The following is a 20,705-nucleotide window of genomic DNA, read 5'->3' on the forward strand; positions in this document are numbered from 1 at the left end:
ATCAATGGAGATAAATGTCATGATGAGTTCCCGCTGTGGCACAGTGGTTAGCGAATCCGACTAGGAACCACGAGGTTACAGGTTCAATCCCTGGCCTTGCTCAGTGGGTTAAAGATCCAGCGTTGCCATGAGCTGTGATGTAGGTCACAGCCGTGGCTTGGATCCCGCATTGCTATGGCTCTGGCATAGGCCGGCAGCTCTAGCTCTGATTAGACCCCTAGCCTGGGAACCTCCAGATGCCATGGGTCTGGCCCTAGAAAAGAAAAGAAAAAAAAAAAGTGGCAGGGTAATTAGAACATAAGACAGCTAATATAATTATTTATAAAATAATTATATTGAGTTGCAACATTTAATTAAGTATAAGCAATCTCAATTATACTGAAAGTAAAGAAGGCTTTAAGGAAATCAAACTAGATCCTAATTATGGGAAAAAGTTCTCATGCCCTAAGGAGAGAAATGTGCCCTATATTCACATATTAGAAAGTTAAAGATCTAATAAAAATGTAAACTACTAGTTTTCGCTTGACTTTGCCAGTTTTCTTTACCCAGATATTCCAGATTTGGGCCTTATTGTCTTGTTTACCTTAGGTCTGAAGCCTTATTTCTTGAGGCCAAGTACTCTAAAATAATGCAATCAAGAGGGCATAGGAAAATATCTGACCAAGCAAAATTTTTGTAACTTTTTAAAATAAAAAGAATGTAATATTTAGATTCACTAAAGGAAGTATGAACTAAAGAAGATCAAATAGGAAATTTTGTTGAAATTCAAATGAAGATATGCCTTGAGTATTAAGTATTATCCTCCTCTTTTCTCTAGCCTGGTACCATCTCCAAAGAGGAAAAACCAGGCTTATACATCTTAGAATGGCTCAAAATCTTGGCCTCATTTGTAGTCCCATTTGAGTCACTTCAAACCCCAAATCAAGCAGTCTCCAGGTAACTATGGCTGTGTTTATTTGTCCAGAGGTAGTGTTGTCCTTGGAGGGACGATCAGGAGGCAATATGGTGTAACTCTTAGTTTTTTCTGGTTTTATCTTAACCACATTCTTAAATTATCTGAACACTTCAATATTAATTTAGTGAATAGTTGACATTTATTTTGTTTGAATACTAACTCATCTTTTGGAAAAAAAAAAAAAAAAACAAGAATCCCTTCATGGGAAATCAACCAGTTACTGTTTTCTTGAGGCCATGAGGGATATGGAGTCGAAATGACCTCCCTCTTTTAGGAAACCTCTTGGGGCAATCTCCCATCATAGTCTATCCTCTGATGGGCTGTCTTCTGGGGAGTACATCTTTTCACTTACACTCACAGCAACTTCCACTTCCACTATGCTGGCTCCTTCAGTAGGGCAGAGGCACATTCATTCGAGATCCAATCACTCAGCACCTACAGGGACAGCACATTAGGCTGCCATTTTGCCCAAGCACACATCCCCATGAAAAGCTTTGGTCCCAGGAAATATTTACCCTTGATTGAGTTGTCATACTGGACTTTTGAAAGTGAGAAAATAATATGAAAAACTATCATTATATGCTAAATTAGGGGCCTTGGGAAATTAATATTGTATTACTTATACAATAACAAGGGTCAAATCGTACTTAACGCAGGTGTCAAATTATGCGTAATCATACTTATGCACCTGTTTATTTGACACGGTGAAAAAATAACCTAATTTCATTATTTTAAAATATATTATTATTTGTCAAAAATAGGATGACTGCGTATTACTGATCTACAGTTTGCTCTTTCCCTTTAATATGTTTTGGATGTTTTCATGTCAGCACCATTTCATTCTCTTAATACCTTCATACTACTTTATTATTGCATAACAGTTTAATTTCCTTCTAACAAATTAATATTAATGGAAGTTCACATTGGTTTTAGTTTTGAACTAAAACTAGTAGTTTAGTTAGAATTTTTATGCATTTGTAGAAGCTGATCAGACATCCTAACACTGGAATTTCTGGATACAAAAGTATGCACATTTTAAACTTTGAAAGTTTTTGCATTACTGCTTTCTAGAAATGCACTCATTTACATTCTTGCAAACTCATATGAATACATGGTTAGCATATGTATAAAATTAATCTTGACAACACATACCAACACCCCCTGACTGTTACAAAAACTTTGATGTGTGACGAAGTTTTGCAGGGGAGTTTAAGTTTTATAACCAGAAAAAAAGTTTTGCTCACTGTCTGCAAATTTCTTCATTCCTTCATTCAACATGTATGAATTCTACAAGCATCCACTCAATGCAAAGCAAGGTTCTAGGGGCTTTGGGAAGGCACATGGTAGTAGAGGATTCAGTCTTGTTTGGCCAAGATAATTGTTAAAAAGCCATGCCGAGTACACAATCATAGTGCATTCAAGTACAGGAACGTCCTACATGTACAGACATTATAAGTTCCTTATGTGATGGAAATGAAAATTCTATGAATTCTTTCTTCTGAGGATTGTTCTCTGCTTGAAGTACAAAAATGTTTCTGGTTTTATTGTTCTTTGTATTACGTAGAATATGGCATGTACCATAATTTGAATCTTGGTGGTGGGGAGGTAAAGCCAAGAGAAATCTGAAGAAAGTAAATTGCATAAAGCAAAATGGCTATGGCTAGAAGTAGATATTAAATGCATATTTATAAATACATAAAAATAAAATGTCTGTGTGCCTTTTCTATTCTGCCTATGTGGATGGTTAGCATTATTTTCTTAAAAGCTGTACATTTCTTGAATCTAGATCCAAATCATATGGCAAGTTGGTTGGAAACACCAGGCACACATGTCAGGGGCTAAGGCACCAGGCTACACTGGCACGCTGTCAGGCCAACTGCTGGACTGCTGCTTGGCGGAACTACAAATCTCCCCTGCTGGCAGCTCATGTTCCAGGCTCCTGGCTGGGCCTTGCCATTTGCCCTGCACTGTTTTGGGCAGGTAGGCAGGCAGGAAGGCACAACTGGGGATAGTTGAGCAATGAGGGGCTGCTGTGACCACAGCTGGTACCAACAGCCTGGCACAAAACCCACCCACCCTTCCCCCTTCCTCCTCACTGAGCACTGCCAACAAAGGTTGCAGGTAGTTCCTAAAATATGTTATATACAGATTCTAGAATAGTTTGCTTATTCTGTTACTAGGTTGTTTTTTGTTTTCAATTTAAAATGTAATTATACCTGTGCTATAGGGATGACAAGATATTTCCATCACCTATTTTTCTCCAAGGACAATAGTACACATTCTCATAGACACACTTTTAAGACACATCAAAGTGCCTCTAAATATAGGAAAAGAAAAACAAGTTCAGAATAAAATGAAAATATTTACTATAAACAGCAGTTAACTATCTTATTATTCTAAAGAGGCATTTCCCAGCAAGGCAAAAGGGTCTTGAAGGTTGTGTTTATGGAACAACACACACACACACACACACACACATTCTTTATTCTCCTTTCCCTTGCTGGGAATATTTATTCAAAATAAACAAACCATTTTCAAATCCAGATGATAAATGGGGAAAATCTAATGTGCACAAAATAAACAGATTCTGCTCTTTAAGGGCCGAGCATTTCACCCTAATTTTTCTTCTGCTTCTAACCATTTAGATTCCCAGCTGAAGGAGCCAGTGGCCTAATTCTGCTCAGTTCTAAAGTAACGTGAGAAAAATACTCAGAATATCTGTGTACTGGTCTTGCCTAGGATTGTAGAAGTCAAAGTCCTTATTCTACTCGAGGCAATATTGTGATCACTAGCCCTACTATCAGCTTGTTGGAGAAGCATCTTTACGTCCTGTCAATCAGTGACCTAAAAAAAAGTTTCATCTAGTTAACATTTTCAAGGTCAAAGTGGGTACAATGCTAAAAGGGAAATTTTTTGCTCCAAGTCTTAGATTTCTGTTTGTCTCTGTTCTATCCCTCATCTTCTTGGTCCCTCTGGATGTATTAAAGACTCACACGGAGCTTGTGGTCTTCTCTTCATTATTTCAAAGCTATCACTCCTGTCCTCAAAACAGGTCCCCACTCTGCTCAATTTTTATACTGAGTGATTTTTATTGAATGATAAGCAAAGCAAAATTTTCCAGTCCCCCACCTAAGAAGCAATGGAGCTCTAAACTAGGAATTTATTGATGTTCCCCAAACTGATATCATTCAATGATCAAAATAAAATGCATACAGAAAATCCTGGCCAATTTGCATACCCCGTTCTTCCACACTCACAAAAAAACTATTTTTAACCTGTGACTATGACATGCATTTGTTTTTAATAATGTTTCAGTTTTATACAGCCATCTATTCAAGGTCTTTATCATTCAAGGTACATGAAGGTTGTGCATTTAATCTTTAGGATGGCTGTAGAAGATATGATTCACAGAGTAGAAAATAGATAAAAATAAGCATGCAGCAGTATGGTGCCGAATCATCACAACTCACCATCTTATCAACAAATAGAAGTCATTCTTCTTTATTTCTTGAGCAAAGCAGTTTCATATAAGATAAATAGCTTTCAGTCAGAATAGCCTAACAGGCAATATGCATCTTTTTGACATGTATATTCTAATACTACTTTAGACCATAAGATTAAAAGAAGAAAAATCTCAGAGTTGTATGCTGACAACAAACACTGGTTGAATCTGCATTTTTTCCATTTTTCATCTCCCAGAATTTGGCTCAGTGTGGATATGTTTGTACATTACTGGCTATTATTAAATCATCAACCTCTAGTGACCTTCAAGTACTGTTTTCTAAAGTTACATGAAGGGAAATAATTCAGGGAATTTGTACTTTTTTATATTAAACATTGAAAGTCATATCATGCTTTGGAGATACTGTGTTTTGTTTTCTAAGACCAGGATATAGTAGATTGTATTTCTAATATATTTAGGAAACTGGGTTCTAGATATGTGACCTTGAAAAGGCTACTTAACTACTGTAGTTTTATTTTCCCCATCTTGCAAAGGATGAATTTGAGTCAGTTTTTAAAATTACACCTAGCTCTGATATATCACCTACAAATTTTTATTCTTTTGCTAATATAGACGTTAGGAGTTCCCGTAGTGACTCAGTGGTTAATGAACCTGAATAGCATCCACAAGGACATGTGTTCCATCCCTGGCCTTGCTCACTGGGTTAAGGATCTGGCGTTGCTGTGAGCTGTGGTTTTGGTCACAGATGCCATGAGCAGTGGTGTTGGTCACAGATGCAGCTTGGATCCTGAGTTGCTGTGGCTGTGGCTGTGGCTAGCAGCCACAGCTCCGATTCAACCCCTAGCCTGGGAAACTCCATATGCCACAGGTGCAGCCCTGAAAAGACAAAAAGACAAAAAAGAAAAAAAAAAAAAGAAGAAGAAAGTAGATGCGGATGCAAATAAAAAAATTAGGTGGACACCTTAAGTAGTCCCTGCCTTTGGAAGTAGACTGATTTTCCCTCTGTAGGCCTTTGCTGAGCTGTTTCATGGCTGAAAGCCTTGCTTACTGGCCCCTTCCATTCACAAATCCTATTGCAATGCAGCTAGAGTAGCCTTTCACCTTTCAGGGAGTTATGCTATTGCGAAGTTTCCGGTTCTCACTTAAATATCAACTTCTGCTTTCTGAGATGGAAAGCTGAACTAAAGCTCTTGGGAAAATTGACAAAACTGTAGAAAACTTGAATTTTCAAATAGTCATTGTTCTATTCATATTTACCAGTGTGCATGTGTGGAAGAAAGAACTTGGATATTTATAGTAGACTACCTTTGATTAAAACTCCAACTCTGCTACTAATCTAGCTGTGTGGCCTCTTTGAAATTAATCTCTGGAGTTCCCGTCGTGGCTTAGCGGTCAACGAACCCGACTAGGAACCATGAGGTTGCAGGTTCGATCCCTGGCCTTGATCAGTGGGTTAGGGATCCAGCGTTGCCATAAGCCATGGTGTAGGTCACAGACGTGCCTTGGATCCAGCATTGCTGTGGCTGTGGTGTAGGCCGGCGGCTACAGCTCCGATTGGAGCCCTAACCTGGGAACCTCCAAATGCCACAGGTGTGGCCCTAAAAAGCAAAAAAAAAAAAAGCAAAAAAAAAAAAAATTCACCTCTGAAATATTTTCTCATCTATAAAATGGGCAAATTATCTACATGAATGTTATTGTAGAAGAAAAGCAATTATTTACAAGTGCTCAAAAAATATTCTTCTTCTATTTCAGCATCAACTTATTTTAGACAGTATTGATGATGATACTCAAAATTATCAATTACAAGAACTTTACAGAATCTACTTCTTAGCATAGTATGTCTTAGTGAGGAGCTATGTTTTGAAATGACGGAGATGTGAAAGAAACTGTCTCATTCACTTGGAAGATATTGCTACATCACTTTACACTGATCAGTTTTGTTTTGGCCTGCACTACTGAGTAAATAGGCTATTTTCTTAAATTTGACCTATGTCTGCCTCTGTGACCTGATTCCTCTCTCTTCTGCACCTCCTAGCCTCCACAACTTCAAAGAATGCCTATAAACTCCTAGGCCTAAGGGCAAACTCAATTCTGTGGTTCAAATTAGTGGTGCATGTAAAAGCTCTCTATCCAATCTCTTGGGATGGAACGTAATGGAAGATAGTATGAGAAAAAGAATGTATATATGTGTATGACTGGCTCACTCTGCTGTACAGCAGAAATTGACACAACACTGTAAATCAACTATACTTTAATAAAATAAAAAACATTAAAAAAGTCAAACAACAAAAAAGGATGAGGATCTGTGCAAACTCAGGACAACAAGTAAAGATTAAATGAGGTACAGTTTCTAAAAATACAAATTAATTCTTACTAGACAAAAGGACAGTGGATAATAAACACGTGCAGTTCAACTATGCCATTTTGTGAGGCATATGAGGGGGAGGATATAGGAAAGCTCTCCAAGGGACAGTCAGGAGGCTTGGGTCCTAAATATAACTTTCTTCCTTACTCTCCATCTGGGCTGCTACTTATAGTGTTAGAAAGTATAACATAGCCTCACAAACCCTGGTCTTAGCTTTCTAATTCACTAGGTGTGTGAGCTTGGACAAGTGACTTATCTTCTCAATTTCTCATTATGAAAATGGGGATGGTACTGTCTAACTCACAGAGACGTGGAGAACATTAAAGAAGATAATAAATATAAAGGACTTGGCTTAAAGTTTTAGAGAACATGTTAAAAATAATTAATGATTGTTATTAATATTACTTTTAAAAGAGAATGTTGGATTAGATGACCTAAGTGCTTTCTCGTCTTTAAAATTAGATACCTCTCCCCCCCCCCTTTTTTTTCTAACAAATACTCCTTGCAGAGTTTGGCACTCCCTGAGCTCAGGGTTTTGGGAGGCTGGCCAGATTTAGTAAGAAGAATGCTCAGATCAGGCAATTGTAAAAACAAAAGCTACCCCACCTTTACAAAGCCAGTTGGTGTAGCCTGTATTGAAGTGAATCTACATGGGTTATTCCATCTTTAGTTTATACTTACAAATCCAGAGAACTCTCTCAGATAATAAAAGTGAGTGCTGAATATTTTTGCAAGCTATTATAGCATTTTGAAAGAATACTATAAACATGTACAAGATGTGACTATATGGTAATGAAATGAATTTTCTTGTGTGGCGTGAAGGCTCATTAGCTCAGAGCCATGCTCTATGCTGTTGTACAGAAGTTGCATATGACATTTCTCGCTAATGGCTCATTCTGTCACTAAATATTTGTCTCTAACTCCTCCAGTCTTTGGGAATGCAGAGATCTAAATGAGGCACCCAGAAAAGTCCTTTCGTTTTTTGAATCCAATAAGGAAAAAAAGGTCCTGTTTCTAATTACAGATTTGATCAGAATTGTTTCCAAGTGTATAACAAAATATTTGTTTTATGGGAAAGAATGCTTTATATGCTTCTCAGTAAATAAAATTGGGGTTTTGTTCTTAATGATTTTACTATTTAATTAAACTATGATTTTCATCTGGGACAACTTTGTGCATACTTACTTTCTTCATCAAGGAGATTTTCAGCAGCTGATAGTAACCTCATTCTATCTTCTGGGTTTTTAATGTTTAATTCAATGAGATGACTCTCTTTTATATCCTTTAAATCTTCTAGGCTCTCATAACCATTGAGCAAAAGTGTTGAGGTATATTCCTGTGGGGAAGAAAAATTATGTAATAATATAAGCTACTCAGATTTAAATATTTTATTTTTAGCTCTCTTTAGATTAAAAAAAAAAAAAAGTAGACATGCATGGAAACCAAAGGTGCCAATGGAATTTTTGCTTAACATTTGTACTAGTTTTCCACATATGAACTCAGGGCATTTAAAGAGTATGCTGCACAGTTCTCACCTTCTGGAAGGACAAATGTAAAGGAGAAATGATTACCTTAATCTATAAAATGCTAAATCATAGATCAATTAAATAGCTGGATCATTCATCCCATTTGGCACTTTTTCACTTCTAAAATAGCTAAATTGACAAAGCTAGTGTGTTAAGTCTATCAATAAAATGTTTCTAAAAGAATATATTAAATAATATTTCTGGCTCTACATCTCTTCTTGTTTGCTTGATTGCAAAAACATCTACCCTCACTCCCTTCTTGCAGTAGGTTAAAAAATGCATTTGAAAAATACACTTTATATAAAAGAAAAATTAGTGTTTTGGTTGGAAGCATTATATAAACCTAAGGAATTCCAGACTCTATTTAATTAAAAGCTTTTGTTAAGCACAAAGGCACTGTGGTTTGGAAAAGTATTGTTTCCTTTTCTCAGGATGTATATTTTGTCTATCATTTGCATCAGTATATATTAGTTTAAAATTCATAGGCTTCTGATTTTAAAGTCTGCATGTTATTTATGTAACCTCTGTTCTCGCTAACAGAATAAAAATTCAAAATGAATTTGAATGCTTTTCAACTTTCTCAAAAATTCCTATTTTACTTGATCATAATATCCTTATTTTAGTTACTGAAACTGAGTAAGAGGAAGTATAAAAGTTTTAAGTAATCGGAAAGAACTTACTGCTAGCCTTTTATTTATTAAAAAAAGGGAAAGTGTAGTGATTCTTTAAAAAAAATAAAAGCACTAGCACTGAATTACAACAGAATAATAATAATAATAAAAAAAAAACACCAAATTCCCATTCTGATGTAACTATCTAACTGCGGGTTCTTGAGTAAAATTATTTCACTTCCTTAGACCTTGGTTTTTCATAGGTCACAGAACAAACAGTAGCTGAAGCAGGATTCAAATTTGTGCTTCCTCCAAGGAATACCCCACTTTGGGAGGGGGGGTAGCAAGAGCAATATTGGAAGCCTGTGGTGTCTACAGACAGGAATATCCCTAGATAATTCAGGAAAAACCATTAAAGAAAAATTAATTGGCTATTGTCTTGATGAATTTTGAAAAGTATCAAAGTACCACCATATTAATTTCAGAGGTGGATTGCAAAACAGAAAATTGAATGAGGCTAGGCATATTATATATGCATGCCATTTAACAATGTAGATATTTTATAAACATTTTCTAATAGAATAAAATAATTGGATTATAAATATAGACAACACAGTTTCCTTAACACAGTCATTATGGGGGTTTAATGATCACTGTTTCCTAACAAATTACTTTAAAAACAAGTTTAGTTATATTCTTTTGACTTGCTTTTGATCTGTGCTCTATAGAAAATATGTTTCTTTTCATTTTCCCTTTCAATTCTATGTATTTTTACCTTCCTTCTTTATATTCTCTTTATCATTCTTATTTAGATATTTTCTCTGGGTCTTTCATACTCCCAAGTGTATTGCATTTTTCACTGCAGTTTCTCAACTTTGATCACAGTTGACTGCAGGTACCATTAGCATTTAGTCCAAGGGATGGCCCATCAAGACTTGTCCTTGGACAATGGAAGTAATAAAGGATAAATATGAATTGTTCTTGAAAAACAATATTTTCTCTTGATGTAAGTCAATTACTTTTTAACAATACAAACACTGATCCATTACCTCAATTAATCTATCCACATGCCATCAAAATCAAACAAGTCATAGGTTTGCTAACCTGAAGGTGAATCCTCTCTAAGAACTCCTGCAGAGTCTTGGGTTTTTCCTTTCCACTTCTTTTGTGTGCCTTTATTTTCTTGGGGGCTGCTTCTTCTTCTTCTGAGATGACATCGACATAAATAAATTTGAAGTTTCCCACTTTATTGTTCAGCATTCCAGTCCACATCCCCATTGGCGTTTTGCAGATAATGTCTATGATATCTCCTTTCTAAAGGCAAAGAAATATACAAATTAGGTTTCAGAGAAACTCTGGTGTTCTGAAAATTGGCAGAAAGAATGGAATCATTGAAAGTTAGAATAATGAGGACATTATGCTAAAGAGGGTTAGAGTTAGAAACATGTCTAAGAGGAAATTTCTTTTAAAAGTTTAAGGAAACTATTTATTAATAATATTGAAGAAAACTCCAACATGCTTGAAGAAAACTCCTAAAATGTATTTGATGATGTGTTTATGTTTTTGGTATTGTACCAACTTATATTTGTAGAGCAGCCTATAGTTTACAAAACATTTTTGCATACATTAAATCATTTTATGCTCACAACACACTTCTTGGATATATATGAGATATCTTTATTATTCTAAATATTACATAAAAAGAAATGCAAGCTTTAAATAATTTCCTAAGAGCTTATAGGAAGTTAGTGGCAGAAACAGAGCTCAAGCCTAAATTGTTAGAGTTTGAAACTGATACTCTTTTCATTCATCCTGTTAAAACAATATATATGTAGCAAATCCTAAGCCATTGTGCCTGGAGGGATTCACTTGTGAGGGGAAGAAGGAGAAATCATAGTGCTTCTAATTTATTGGAAAAATTCATCTACAGTATAAAATAAACCCACCTAAAATATTTTATCCATCTAAAATAATACAGCTGTTCAGAACTTTGTGCTTACCAAATATGTAACAATTATATAAAGAATATTAAGAATAAATTATGCTTCTTAATTATTCTAGATTAATATTTAATACTTAATCATTACTTAATACTTAGATTGAGCTCCACAGCAAAGTTTGGATTGAAATGAATGCAGTGCATTGGGATAGACAAACCAATTGGTCTTTCTCTTTATTCACACCTAAGACTAAGACTGAAGGCTGCCAGTTACTAGCCAAAGCAGAAAACTCCACAGGAGTATTTTCTAGTAAATCAAGTTGATTTTTATGCAAATACACTCTACCTTTTAAGAGTCAAGGTTACTCCTTTGAGATTTATAGCTTTCTACACCAGAAAAGAGATTATAGATTCTGACATTTTTGCCTTTTTAGGGATATACCCTCAAAGAAACAAAGCATTAAGTCTGCTACTAAAAATATTTTTCCTGATACTATGTGAATGTGTATCCTTCCAACACAAACTGTATTTGTAATTGTAGAAATTAATGTAATTAAAAGACCTGGTCTTTCCAGTTTATGATAGTCTTTGTCTGACCCTGTGAGCTGTTTGTCCAGTTTTCTCTGCTTTAACTATAGGGAATCAAATCCTGGGTAAGATGGGATCAGCTAAATAGACCTAGAAATCCCAGGAAGCTCTAGGGGAAGTTTCGAAGCATAGCAGCCTTCTACTGTATCTTTCTTAATATTCTTGTGAAAAGCATATATTCTAGGAAAGCCACAAGTCATAAGAAAAATCCAGTTTCATTTTGGATAAGGCCCTTGATGGAAATAATAGTATTACTTAGTGGTGACTCTGGGATTCTTATTGTGTCTCAGGAGAGTTCCATAAGTGTCCCCTTAGGCAGCACCAGCACTGGTATATTGGCTTGCTATTGCAGGGATGGTGAAAGCTACCTTGTGTGAATTAAAATGTTTTCAGTCTATTCCTTTCTACTGCCCTCCCCCACAATGATTACTAGGCTATAATCATCCTTTCTCCAAGACTTGAACTTAGATTTCAAATCATTTCATAGAAATGAATAAGGAGCTAACTGTGGGGAATAATGTTTTCCTCATTCTCCAGGTGAGTTCACTCCAATTTGATACCATAAAAGGGATAAAGAAAAAAGCTGAGTGCCTTGAATGTTAAATAATAATCAAATATTTCATAACTTATAATAATTATTGGCTAGCATCAATTTAGTGTTGAGTATAGAAAATTCATAATTTCTGTCTTTTAGCTATAGCACTTTATGTTACTAAAAGGAATAATTTAACATCTATAATATATTTTAGCAATAAACCTTTTTTATGTATACTAGTGTAACATTCCCTCCCCTTGAGTGTAAACAGGACTATGAAAATGATGGATTTCACAACTGTAATTATGTTTTGTTATATGACAGGAGGGGACTATGCATGTGTAATTACTGTCCCAAATTAGTTAATTTTGGAAATAAAAGGGAGATTATTTGGGTGTTTCTGACTTAAACATGTAGGAATTTTTAAAAATAAAGAGATTTGAAGCATAAGTGAGCCTTTCTCCCAGAGCTCATGAAGCAGAAAACTGCCATGTTATAGGAAGGACCATGGCAACCTCAGGGGACTGAGAGTGGCCCCTAGTTTATATCCAGCAGGAAAACAGATGCTTCAGTCCTACAACCATGGGGAACTGAATTCTTCCAATAGCCAATGAGCTAAGAAAAGAACCCTGAGTCTCAGGTGAGATCACAGCCATAGCTGACACCTTGATTTCAGCCCATTGAAACCTTAAAAAGAGAATCCAGTTGAGCCCACATATAAGACTTCCAGTACTGTAAAATAATGATACATTTGTGTTATTTAAGCCCTCACAGCAAAAGAAAAGGGACATAGAGGATAGAGTGAAAAGGAGATTCAAGAGGGAATACCTTTGAGAGAAAATTGTCAGATTACTCATGGGATTTGCAAGTACCAACTTCAATACTGAAATTGCCCAGCCAAGTCTGGTTCCCAAAGCATTTGTTCTGCTGGGCTCTTGACTGATATTTCTATTTTCTCTCCCTCTCCCTGGCTTCATTATTTTTACTCCAGCAGGTATCAAGTAGAACTGGGTATCTCCAGCAGCTTGTGAGAATTTTGGTTTTCAGAAAGATGTAGGCAATTCCTTCTCCCCTAATAGGCTCTGATTCTGCATTATCTACATAATTCAACTTTTGCAAATAGCCTCAAAAAACTGATCACCTACCCTATTTTGTTTAAATTCCTATCACAGTAAACCAGTCTCCAGTTCTACTATGGTAAAGAACACACCCACCCCCTAGTTCCCCATACTTGCACTTCCTGAAGCAGATCACACATCCAGCCCTAGACAAACATTCAGAATGCAGGTATGATGTGAACATACCTTGATTTTGAGGGAGTCAGTGTCATAGGGACTTGGTGTGAAATCCGTATGTACTCTGGCACGGCCACAGAAGGGTCCTGAGTAGGGGCTATCATCATCAAGCCGAAAGCTGTCCCGGTTACTTGTACCATCTGAACAGCTTGTTATACCACCTGATGAAGGCAAAGCACAGGTTAACTCTTCTCATTGAAGGATCATTACATTCTGAACCAATACCTGTACATAACTAAGCAGGAATAACGCTATAGCATTGGATGCCAGCCTCTCGGGGGGGTTCTAAGTGACTGATCCCTGTTTCTGTCCCCCAGTCATTCTCCATCAGTGACTTCTTCCTCTAAGCCATTTCTGATCCTTCTCCAGTCAGTCTGACCTTTCTTTCCTCAACTAAAAACCCAAACACCTTCTTACTCCAGTCTCTATAATCTGATCCAGTAGCACAGGGCTTTGAGCATTGGATACTTGCTAAAGAGGCAGACAGTATGGATTTCATTCCCTGTACAAGCCAGATAATTAATTTTGTACATGTAAACAAAGACAGAAACCTATAGCAACAGTTTGATCTTTGTGTGCTATTGATCAGGAATGGTCAAAGCATAAGACCACAGAGTTCCCTAAAACTTTTCACTATGTAGCAAAATGCTGTCCCAGACTTCCTATTGTGTACCAAAAGTCATTTTGAGGCAGCATCTCAACATCTTTTGCTTATTGTATGAGTGTCAGGGAAGGAAGAGATGTGTTCCACTGTACTCCTAAAGGTTCTACACTGTTTAAACTGAGTTTTAAAACTACCTCAAATTCTTGTTCTCTGGTTATCTTCCTTTCTAATTTTGAACCCTAAAGGGGGAATAAAAGAGAGATCCCCATTACGATGCCTGCCTGAGGTCAAGAATGTCTCCCTGTGGAAGTAAGTCTGAGTCTCCCTACCACTCTCAGTCGTCACCTCACTTTCTCCTCAGTGTGGCCTTTTGGTGCTCTGGCCTATGAGGCAACAGCCCCAGTGTCTCTACCACTCATTCAAATAAGTATAGAAATAAGGTAGATATCCTTAGAGATGCCCCATGTTTATATGGACTGGTGTACATGAAAGGTAAGTCACATCTAATCACAGAAATTAAGTTGTATATGGTAACTGCTAAGTGGACCACCATCTCCTCATGCCCTCCCTTCCGTGACCACTCCAGCCCCTGGCTTTCTGTGGTATATTCCAGTTAATAAAATTCTCCCCACATTTGGCATCACAATTTAGAATTTTAAAACTTCCAGCAGAAATGAATACTAATGAAATCTGGACTTCACACATACAAAAATATATCTCTCAAATGTTTCTATATTAGCTTTTTCTTTACAAAATAACTGTTCTCCAGCCAATAGGAAAATAGGAATAAAATTCAAGATATTTGCAACATCTGGTCTTTGTGACCCATTGTCAAATAACAGAAGCATTTGATTTAAAATGAAATGGAAAAAAAAAACTTTGGAAAAAACACTTAAAAGCCTTGGAAAGATTAGAGGGATGCATAACAGTATACATATAAAAAACTATAAAGCACTCTATAGCATCAGTAGTTTCATTCACATATTTTAGCAGAATATGTGATTGAAACCTGAGTGACTTTGTTAGAAAAGATGATTTTAGAAAATTCCTGTTGAACACATGCTGATTCCTTTTTTTTACCTAATTGATGATATTCCTACCATTTAGTATTTGCATAATCCTTCACTCTTTACTTACCAGTGCTAGGTGTAAACCTAAAATGTAAACATTAGAATTGATACAAATGTTCTGCTATTTTCATAATACTTCAAGAAAAAAGAAATGAAAGAAAAAGTGAGAGAGGGCAGGACAGGGAAGAAATTAAGAAAAAAAAGAAAAATGAAAGGAAGAAAGAGAGAGAGAGGAGGAGGGAGAGGGGAGGGAGAGAGAAAAGGAAGAAAGGTAGGAAGAGAAAAGAAAAAGAAAGAGTAAGGTGAGAAGGAGAAAGGAAAAGATAAAGACAGAGAACAGGATTTTGGTTATTTGAATACTTCATGTCATTAAAAAAAATAAATAAAACTGGACTCCAGACAATGCTAGTTCTTCCTAGCACATGTTATTTTAGGGATTCAGATTTAATCTCCCAACATGATCTTTTCTGAAACAGATCCCTAAGGGTCCTGCTGACCACAGTGCCAAAAGTTTTGAAATAATCTATAATTATAATGTTATGCATCACTTTAAATAATATCAACTCTGTAGATTCAACACAGCCAACACTTTCACTATTTCTCTTATCAAGTAGCTGGAATTTTGTTGCTATTTTGATGAAGAAGCCCAAAGGAAATAAATCGGTTGTTTTTAATTAACTTAACTCAGACCTCCCAGCTAGGATCTTATCCCTCCTTTTTATAAGCTTACTTGATGAGCTCTGCCCACTGTAGAGGCTGTCCATGGAGTCACTGGCTTTCAGGGAGCCCTTCTCTGTATGGTTTCCAATCATGGGGTCACTATTCCGATACGGGAGGGCATCTTCTCCATCTTCCTCATCCTTCAGAAAATCATATCAGAAGTTAAATGCAAAGAACTGACTTCCTTGAGGACTTTTACTGTGTGCATTGATTTAACAAACAAGACACATTTTAGCAGTAAGATACTTAGGACTACATCAACATAAAATATGAGTGTCATTAATCTTAAGTTCAATTTCTAGCAAAACATTTTATGATATACTTGGAAAAATTCTCTAAATGAACCATTCTGCATTATGGAATTTAACTGAAATTATGATAGTTCATTTTTGTAATTAGGGTGAATATCATATCAAGACTATTTAATCTGAAATGTTAGATTCATTAACAAGTGTGCTTTATCTGTGAAATTACTTTTATTTCTTCATGTTCTCCTTATCATCTATTTACCACTATTACTAATCCTTTGAGATCTGATATTACAAGATTAAACTCTGCATAGTTGCTTCATGTCAGTTATTTGCACCCCACCAGATCGCTAGATATGAATAAAACATGCACACTTTGCAATTCTAAAGCAGAGTTTATCTAAGAAGCTTTACAAATCTCATACGGTGCTTGCCACCTAGTCAAATGAAAAGCAAATCTTGCATAAAATTAGGAAAGACATACAATTTCAAAAGAAATTACATCTACTAGAAAACACCTCAAATGTTTTCCAGATTTAGATGATTTCAACAAAACCTATGAATCTCTTAATATTCATCACAATATAATTCAATAATCCTCATTTTTGAGCATTTCTAAATATTGATCAAACTTCATAATACACATATGATGTACATTCAGTCTGATTCTCTGCTTTTATCCATTCCCTTATTCATTTGTTCAGTCATTCAATGCAAGTTTGTAGAATACCTTCTAGGTATCTGGCATTATTTTGGGAACTGGGGACACCATGGTAAACAAGATACAGGGTCCTACCTTAAATGAGGTACATTTTAGTGTGTTAGGTTGTGTGTGTGTGTGTGTGTATTTGTAGTGTTTGGGGAGGCTTATGTAAACAAAATGAGCAAGATAATTTCAAAGAATAATAAATTCTATGAAAGATATAAAACTGGGTGATGTGGGAGGATTAGCTACTGGGATTAAGGTTGCAGGAAGGTGGACTGAGGGAGTAGGCTCCTAAGGCCTCCTCCATCAGGTAACAGAAGCTCTGAATTCTTGACCTGAATGATAAGAAGATGTGATGTATATGAAGACTTGGAGATAGTTTTCTAAGCAAAAGATGCAGCAAGAACAAAATAAATACACTTAGAACCTGCTTGAATTATGCAGAGGAAAGCAAGGCCAGTGTAGCTGGAGCTGAGGGAGAGCAAGGAGATTATTAGGATATGAGCACAGAGAAGTAGACTGGAGCCAGATCAGGAAGGGTTTTATAGACCACCTGTGGTGGTCTATAAAAACACTGTCAATATGCGTTCAGATCTCTTCCTAAGGGATCCTTCTTTACTGATAGCCCCATATACTCTCCTCTGTATCAAATACTATGTTGTGTGGAAGCCATGTTCCAATGATGAAGCAGTGGGACCACTATTTGTGTTCATTCTGGTGGGGTGTGGAGATTCTCTAATGGAAACCTTTTGTTCAAAGACTTCCCATTAATCTGGCCAAAGCTCTCTTAGAATAATGTTAAAGTCTGAAACTTCAGTGATCTTCCTTCTTCTTCCTCTCCTTTTGTAGGTGTCAGATTTATTTCTACATAAAAACTTGCACACCAATATTCATAGCAGCATTATTTCTAATAGCTCCAAAGTGGAAACAACTCAAATATTCATCAACTGATGAAAGGATGAATAAAATGAGGCTTATCTATAAAAGGAATATCATTTGGCAATACAAAGAAATGAAGTACTAATGTTTGTTACCACATAAAAGACATGTTCCTCACATACTACATGAGTGATCTTTCTGAGTCTTCCGTTTCCTCTATTAAAATGTGAGTGATGGTACTTTCTTCCACCCAACTTTGGGGCACAGTTATTGAAGGAGTAAATATACTGACATCCTTCATAAACCACCAAGTACTTCTGTCTAGAAGAATAACCTGTTGAATATTAAGAAAAATACCAGTGATTAACAGAGGACACTTACCTTTTCCTCAGAAAGGGCTTTGATGTACTTTTTACCCGCTTTTTTCTTCATTGTCCAGGAAATAGCTCTCATTTTTTTACCTAAGCCTCCTCCATTATTTGAAGTTTTGTTTTGTTCTCCACTTTCATTTGTGGGTTCCCCTTCATTTACCTAGTTAGAATTAGTTACAAAAGGCAAAAGAATAAAGCAATGAGAAGAACTGATCTGAAAACATTATTAGAGACAAAATTCAAAATTTGTGGCCTTCTGATACATTCTATGCAGCAGCCTCCAAAATTTCCAAACAATATGATATGTAATACATACTTTAAAATGTGTCTAGGCCTAGTTACCTGTGTTACAAACTCAGAAAGTAAAGCTTGTGATGTTGAAGGACATGAAATTGACATCTGAGATTATTAAAGACAATTTTAGCTATTTTTAAATAGTTGTGTAGCAGAATCACTTTAGTCCTTCCTATTTTTGTGATGGAAAACAAATAGAATTAAATACAAACCATAATGAGTGATTATGTCTGCTTAGATGAGAGGTTATTTTATTGGAGGCTTTAGAAAGACTGTAGCATCTATCCATGCTAAACAGGCACTAAAATACCCTCTTGCTTCTTAATAGAAATTGAAGTGGTCATAGTTAATTTTTAAGAAGTTCTGGAGTTAAATCCACAGAGAAACATGCACATTTCTACCATTTTCAAGCAACATTAATTATGAACTGGTTCCAGCCATTAGTACAGAGATATTTATGTATTTCACATACTATACTAATCAAATCTTTGTTTAGACTGCTTCTGACCTGTGCTTATTAAGAATTTTATTAAACCAGTGACTTCTCATCTAACTCAGAATAAAACAAAGTTAACAGAGCACAAGGCTCTATAAAAAATTAATATAATGTGACATAATATAATATACATTATATTACATAGAGTGCACATGGAATAAAAAATATACTCACCACCTCACCCCTAGCTACTTCTCAGATTTCTCTTGCTCACCTTAGCAGTGGTTCTCACAATGGGAATCCAAAACTAGCAGCATCAGAATCACTTGGGGGCAATTTGTGTTTTAACAAACTCTTCAAGTGATTCGGACACAGGGTAAAGTTTGAAAACAATTGTAATTGAGACTACCATCCTAGTCTCCTTGCTGCTTCTCTTTCATGTTCCCATCAAGGTTTGTATTTGGTTTTGCCTTTGGCTTCCCCTAGATATCCACAGATCTTTCCTTCACTCATCCAGGTTTCTGCTTACATGTCAAGTAATAGGAGAGAAATTTTCTGATTGATCAGCCTGTTTAAAATAGCCCACACTTGTCCATATTCCCTGTATGTTTATCATGATTTATTCTTCTAAGCACTTGACATTATCCAGTAATATATTCATTTGTTCATTTTGTTTTACTGCCTGCATCTCCCACTGTGATGTATGCTCCATGAGACTAGAGGCTTTACCTGTTTGATTCATTTTGAGTGTCTAGAATACCTCCAAGAACATAACTGACCCTCAACATTTTTTGAATAAACAAAATTTATATAAAACTTTGGAATGGTTTGGTTTTTTTTTTTTTTTTTTGAGGACATATTTGAGTTACATAGCTTAATATCCTAGATTTGCAAGAAAGGACCCTTGAAAGTCATCTAATCTAGCACTGCCCACCATTCCCAATATATTTCCTGAATATAAAAAATCATGGGAAACTTCTCATTAGTGAACTTGAATATTTTAATATGAAGGTTTAACCACAGAGTTAACATCATTATTAATCAATATTATGTTTTGCTTCATATCTTACCCCAAATTGCCTATGATAAATACGAATGGACAGCCAATTTAAGCCCTCATTGCACTTTATTAATTTCTACATTCAAGGTTATAAAGGCAAAGATTCTTTGCTTAATTCAAAAGCCTTGAATAAAATATAACTTGGAAACACTTTAAAATTTTAGTGTTAGACTTTTCCTTCTGTCTTTACTCTGCATAAACTTCCTCTTCATTATAAAATTACAAACTGAAATAAATAAGGAAGTATATTATTTTGTTACTATCTATGTTAACTTACCATAGCCTAAACTTAAAAAAAGGACCGCAAATATTTTTAATTTCAGGTTTTTCTATCATTCTTTTTTTTTTTTTTTTGTCTTTTTTTTTTGCCATTTCTTGGGCCGTTCCCGCAGCATATGGAAGTTCCCAGGCTAGGGGGCGAATCGGAGCTGTAGCTGCCAGCCTACGCCAGAGCCACAGCAAAGTGCAATCTGAGCCGCGTCTGCAACCTACACCACAGCTCACGGCAACGCCAGATCGTTAACCCACTGCGCAAGGGCAGGGACCGAACCCGCAACCTCATGGTTCCTAGTCGGATTCATTAACCACTGCGCCACGATGGGAACTCCCCAGGTTTTTCTATCATTCTTTATAAAATCTTTGAAGAAGTTATCTCAACATTTTTAATAGTTTTCTATGCTATTCTTTTTCATAGCTTGAATCACAATTTTATTTATAAAAATCTTTAAGATCTCTCTCCCCCAGACTCCAGGACTCATGAAGTAAAGATTTTCACCTATATTACAACAATACTTTATGAGTGGTGAGAGAAATCCTATCATAGAATAGATGTTTAATATATATTGTTGACTGAATGAATGATAGTTTACTAAAAAACATGTGAACTATTTTATCAAGTTCACTAAATCCTTTCACAAATTGCTAGGCCACAGTTACTAATCAATGAATTTGAATGAGCCTAAGAAATTTTTATAGGTTAACTCGAGAATTATAAACTTAATAGCAGTAGAATATATCCATGTATTATTATGATAAGTTGA

At 35.8% G+C, this 20,705-nt stretch overlaps 1 protein-coding gene and 1 long non-coding RNA gene across 10 annotated transcripts in view; one reads left to right on the plus strand and one right to left on the minus strand.

Annotated features, from left to right (window-relative positions):
• Positions 1 to 20,705, plus strand: part of LOC102161811 (uncharacterized) — a 277,061-nt gene that overhangs the window by 114,958 nt on the left and 141,398 nt on the right. The window lies entirely within an intron of this gene.
• SAMSN1 (SAM domain, SH3 domain and nuclear localization signals 1) overlaps positions 1 to 20,705 on the minus strand; it is a 47,428-nt gene that overhangs the window by 5,134 nt on the left and 21,589 nt on the right. For both annotated transcript variants that reach the window (XM_021070816.2, XM_021070815.2), the window contains 5 exons: positions 17,886 to 18,035; positions 15,682 to 15,811; positions 13,287 to 13,438; positions 10,025 to 10,234; positions 7,969 to 8,119 (listed from right to left, as the gene is read on the minus strand). In XM_021070816.2, the coding sequence (XP_020926475.1) occupies positions 7,969 to 8,119; positions 10,025 to 10,234; positions 13,287 to 13,438; positions 15,682 to 15,811; positions 17,886 to 18,035 (793 nt within the window). The remainder of the gene's footprint in view (positions 1 to 7,968; positions 8,120 to 10,024; positions 10,235 to 13,286; positions 13,439 to 15,681; positions 15,812 to 17,885; positions 18,036 to 20,705) is intronic.

The sequence above is a fragment of the Sus scrofa genome, chromosome 13 (assembly GCF_054392235.1).
Source record: "Sus scrofa isolate SSC_HxYL_T2T_F1_AM1 chromosome 13, Sscrofa_HxYL_maternal_Yorkshire_Landrace_v2.0, whole genome shotgun sequence".
Classification (NCBI taxonomy): Eukaryota; Metazoa; Chordata; class Mammalia; order Artiodactyla; family Suidae; genus Sus; species Sus scrofa.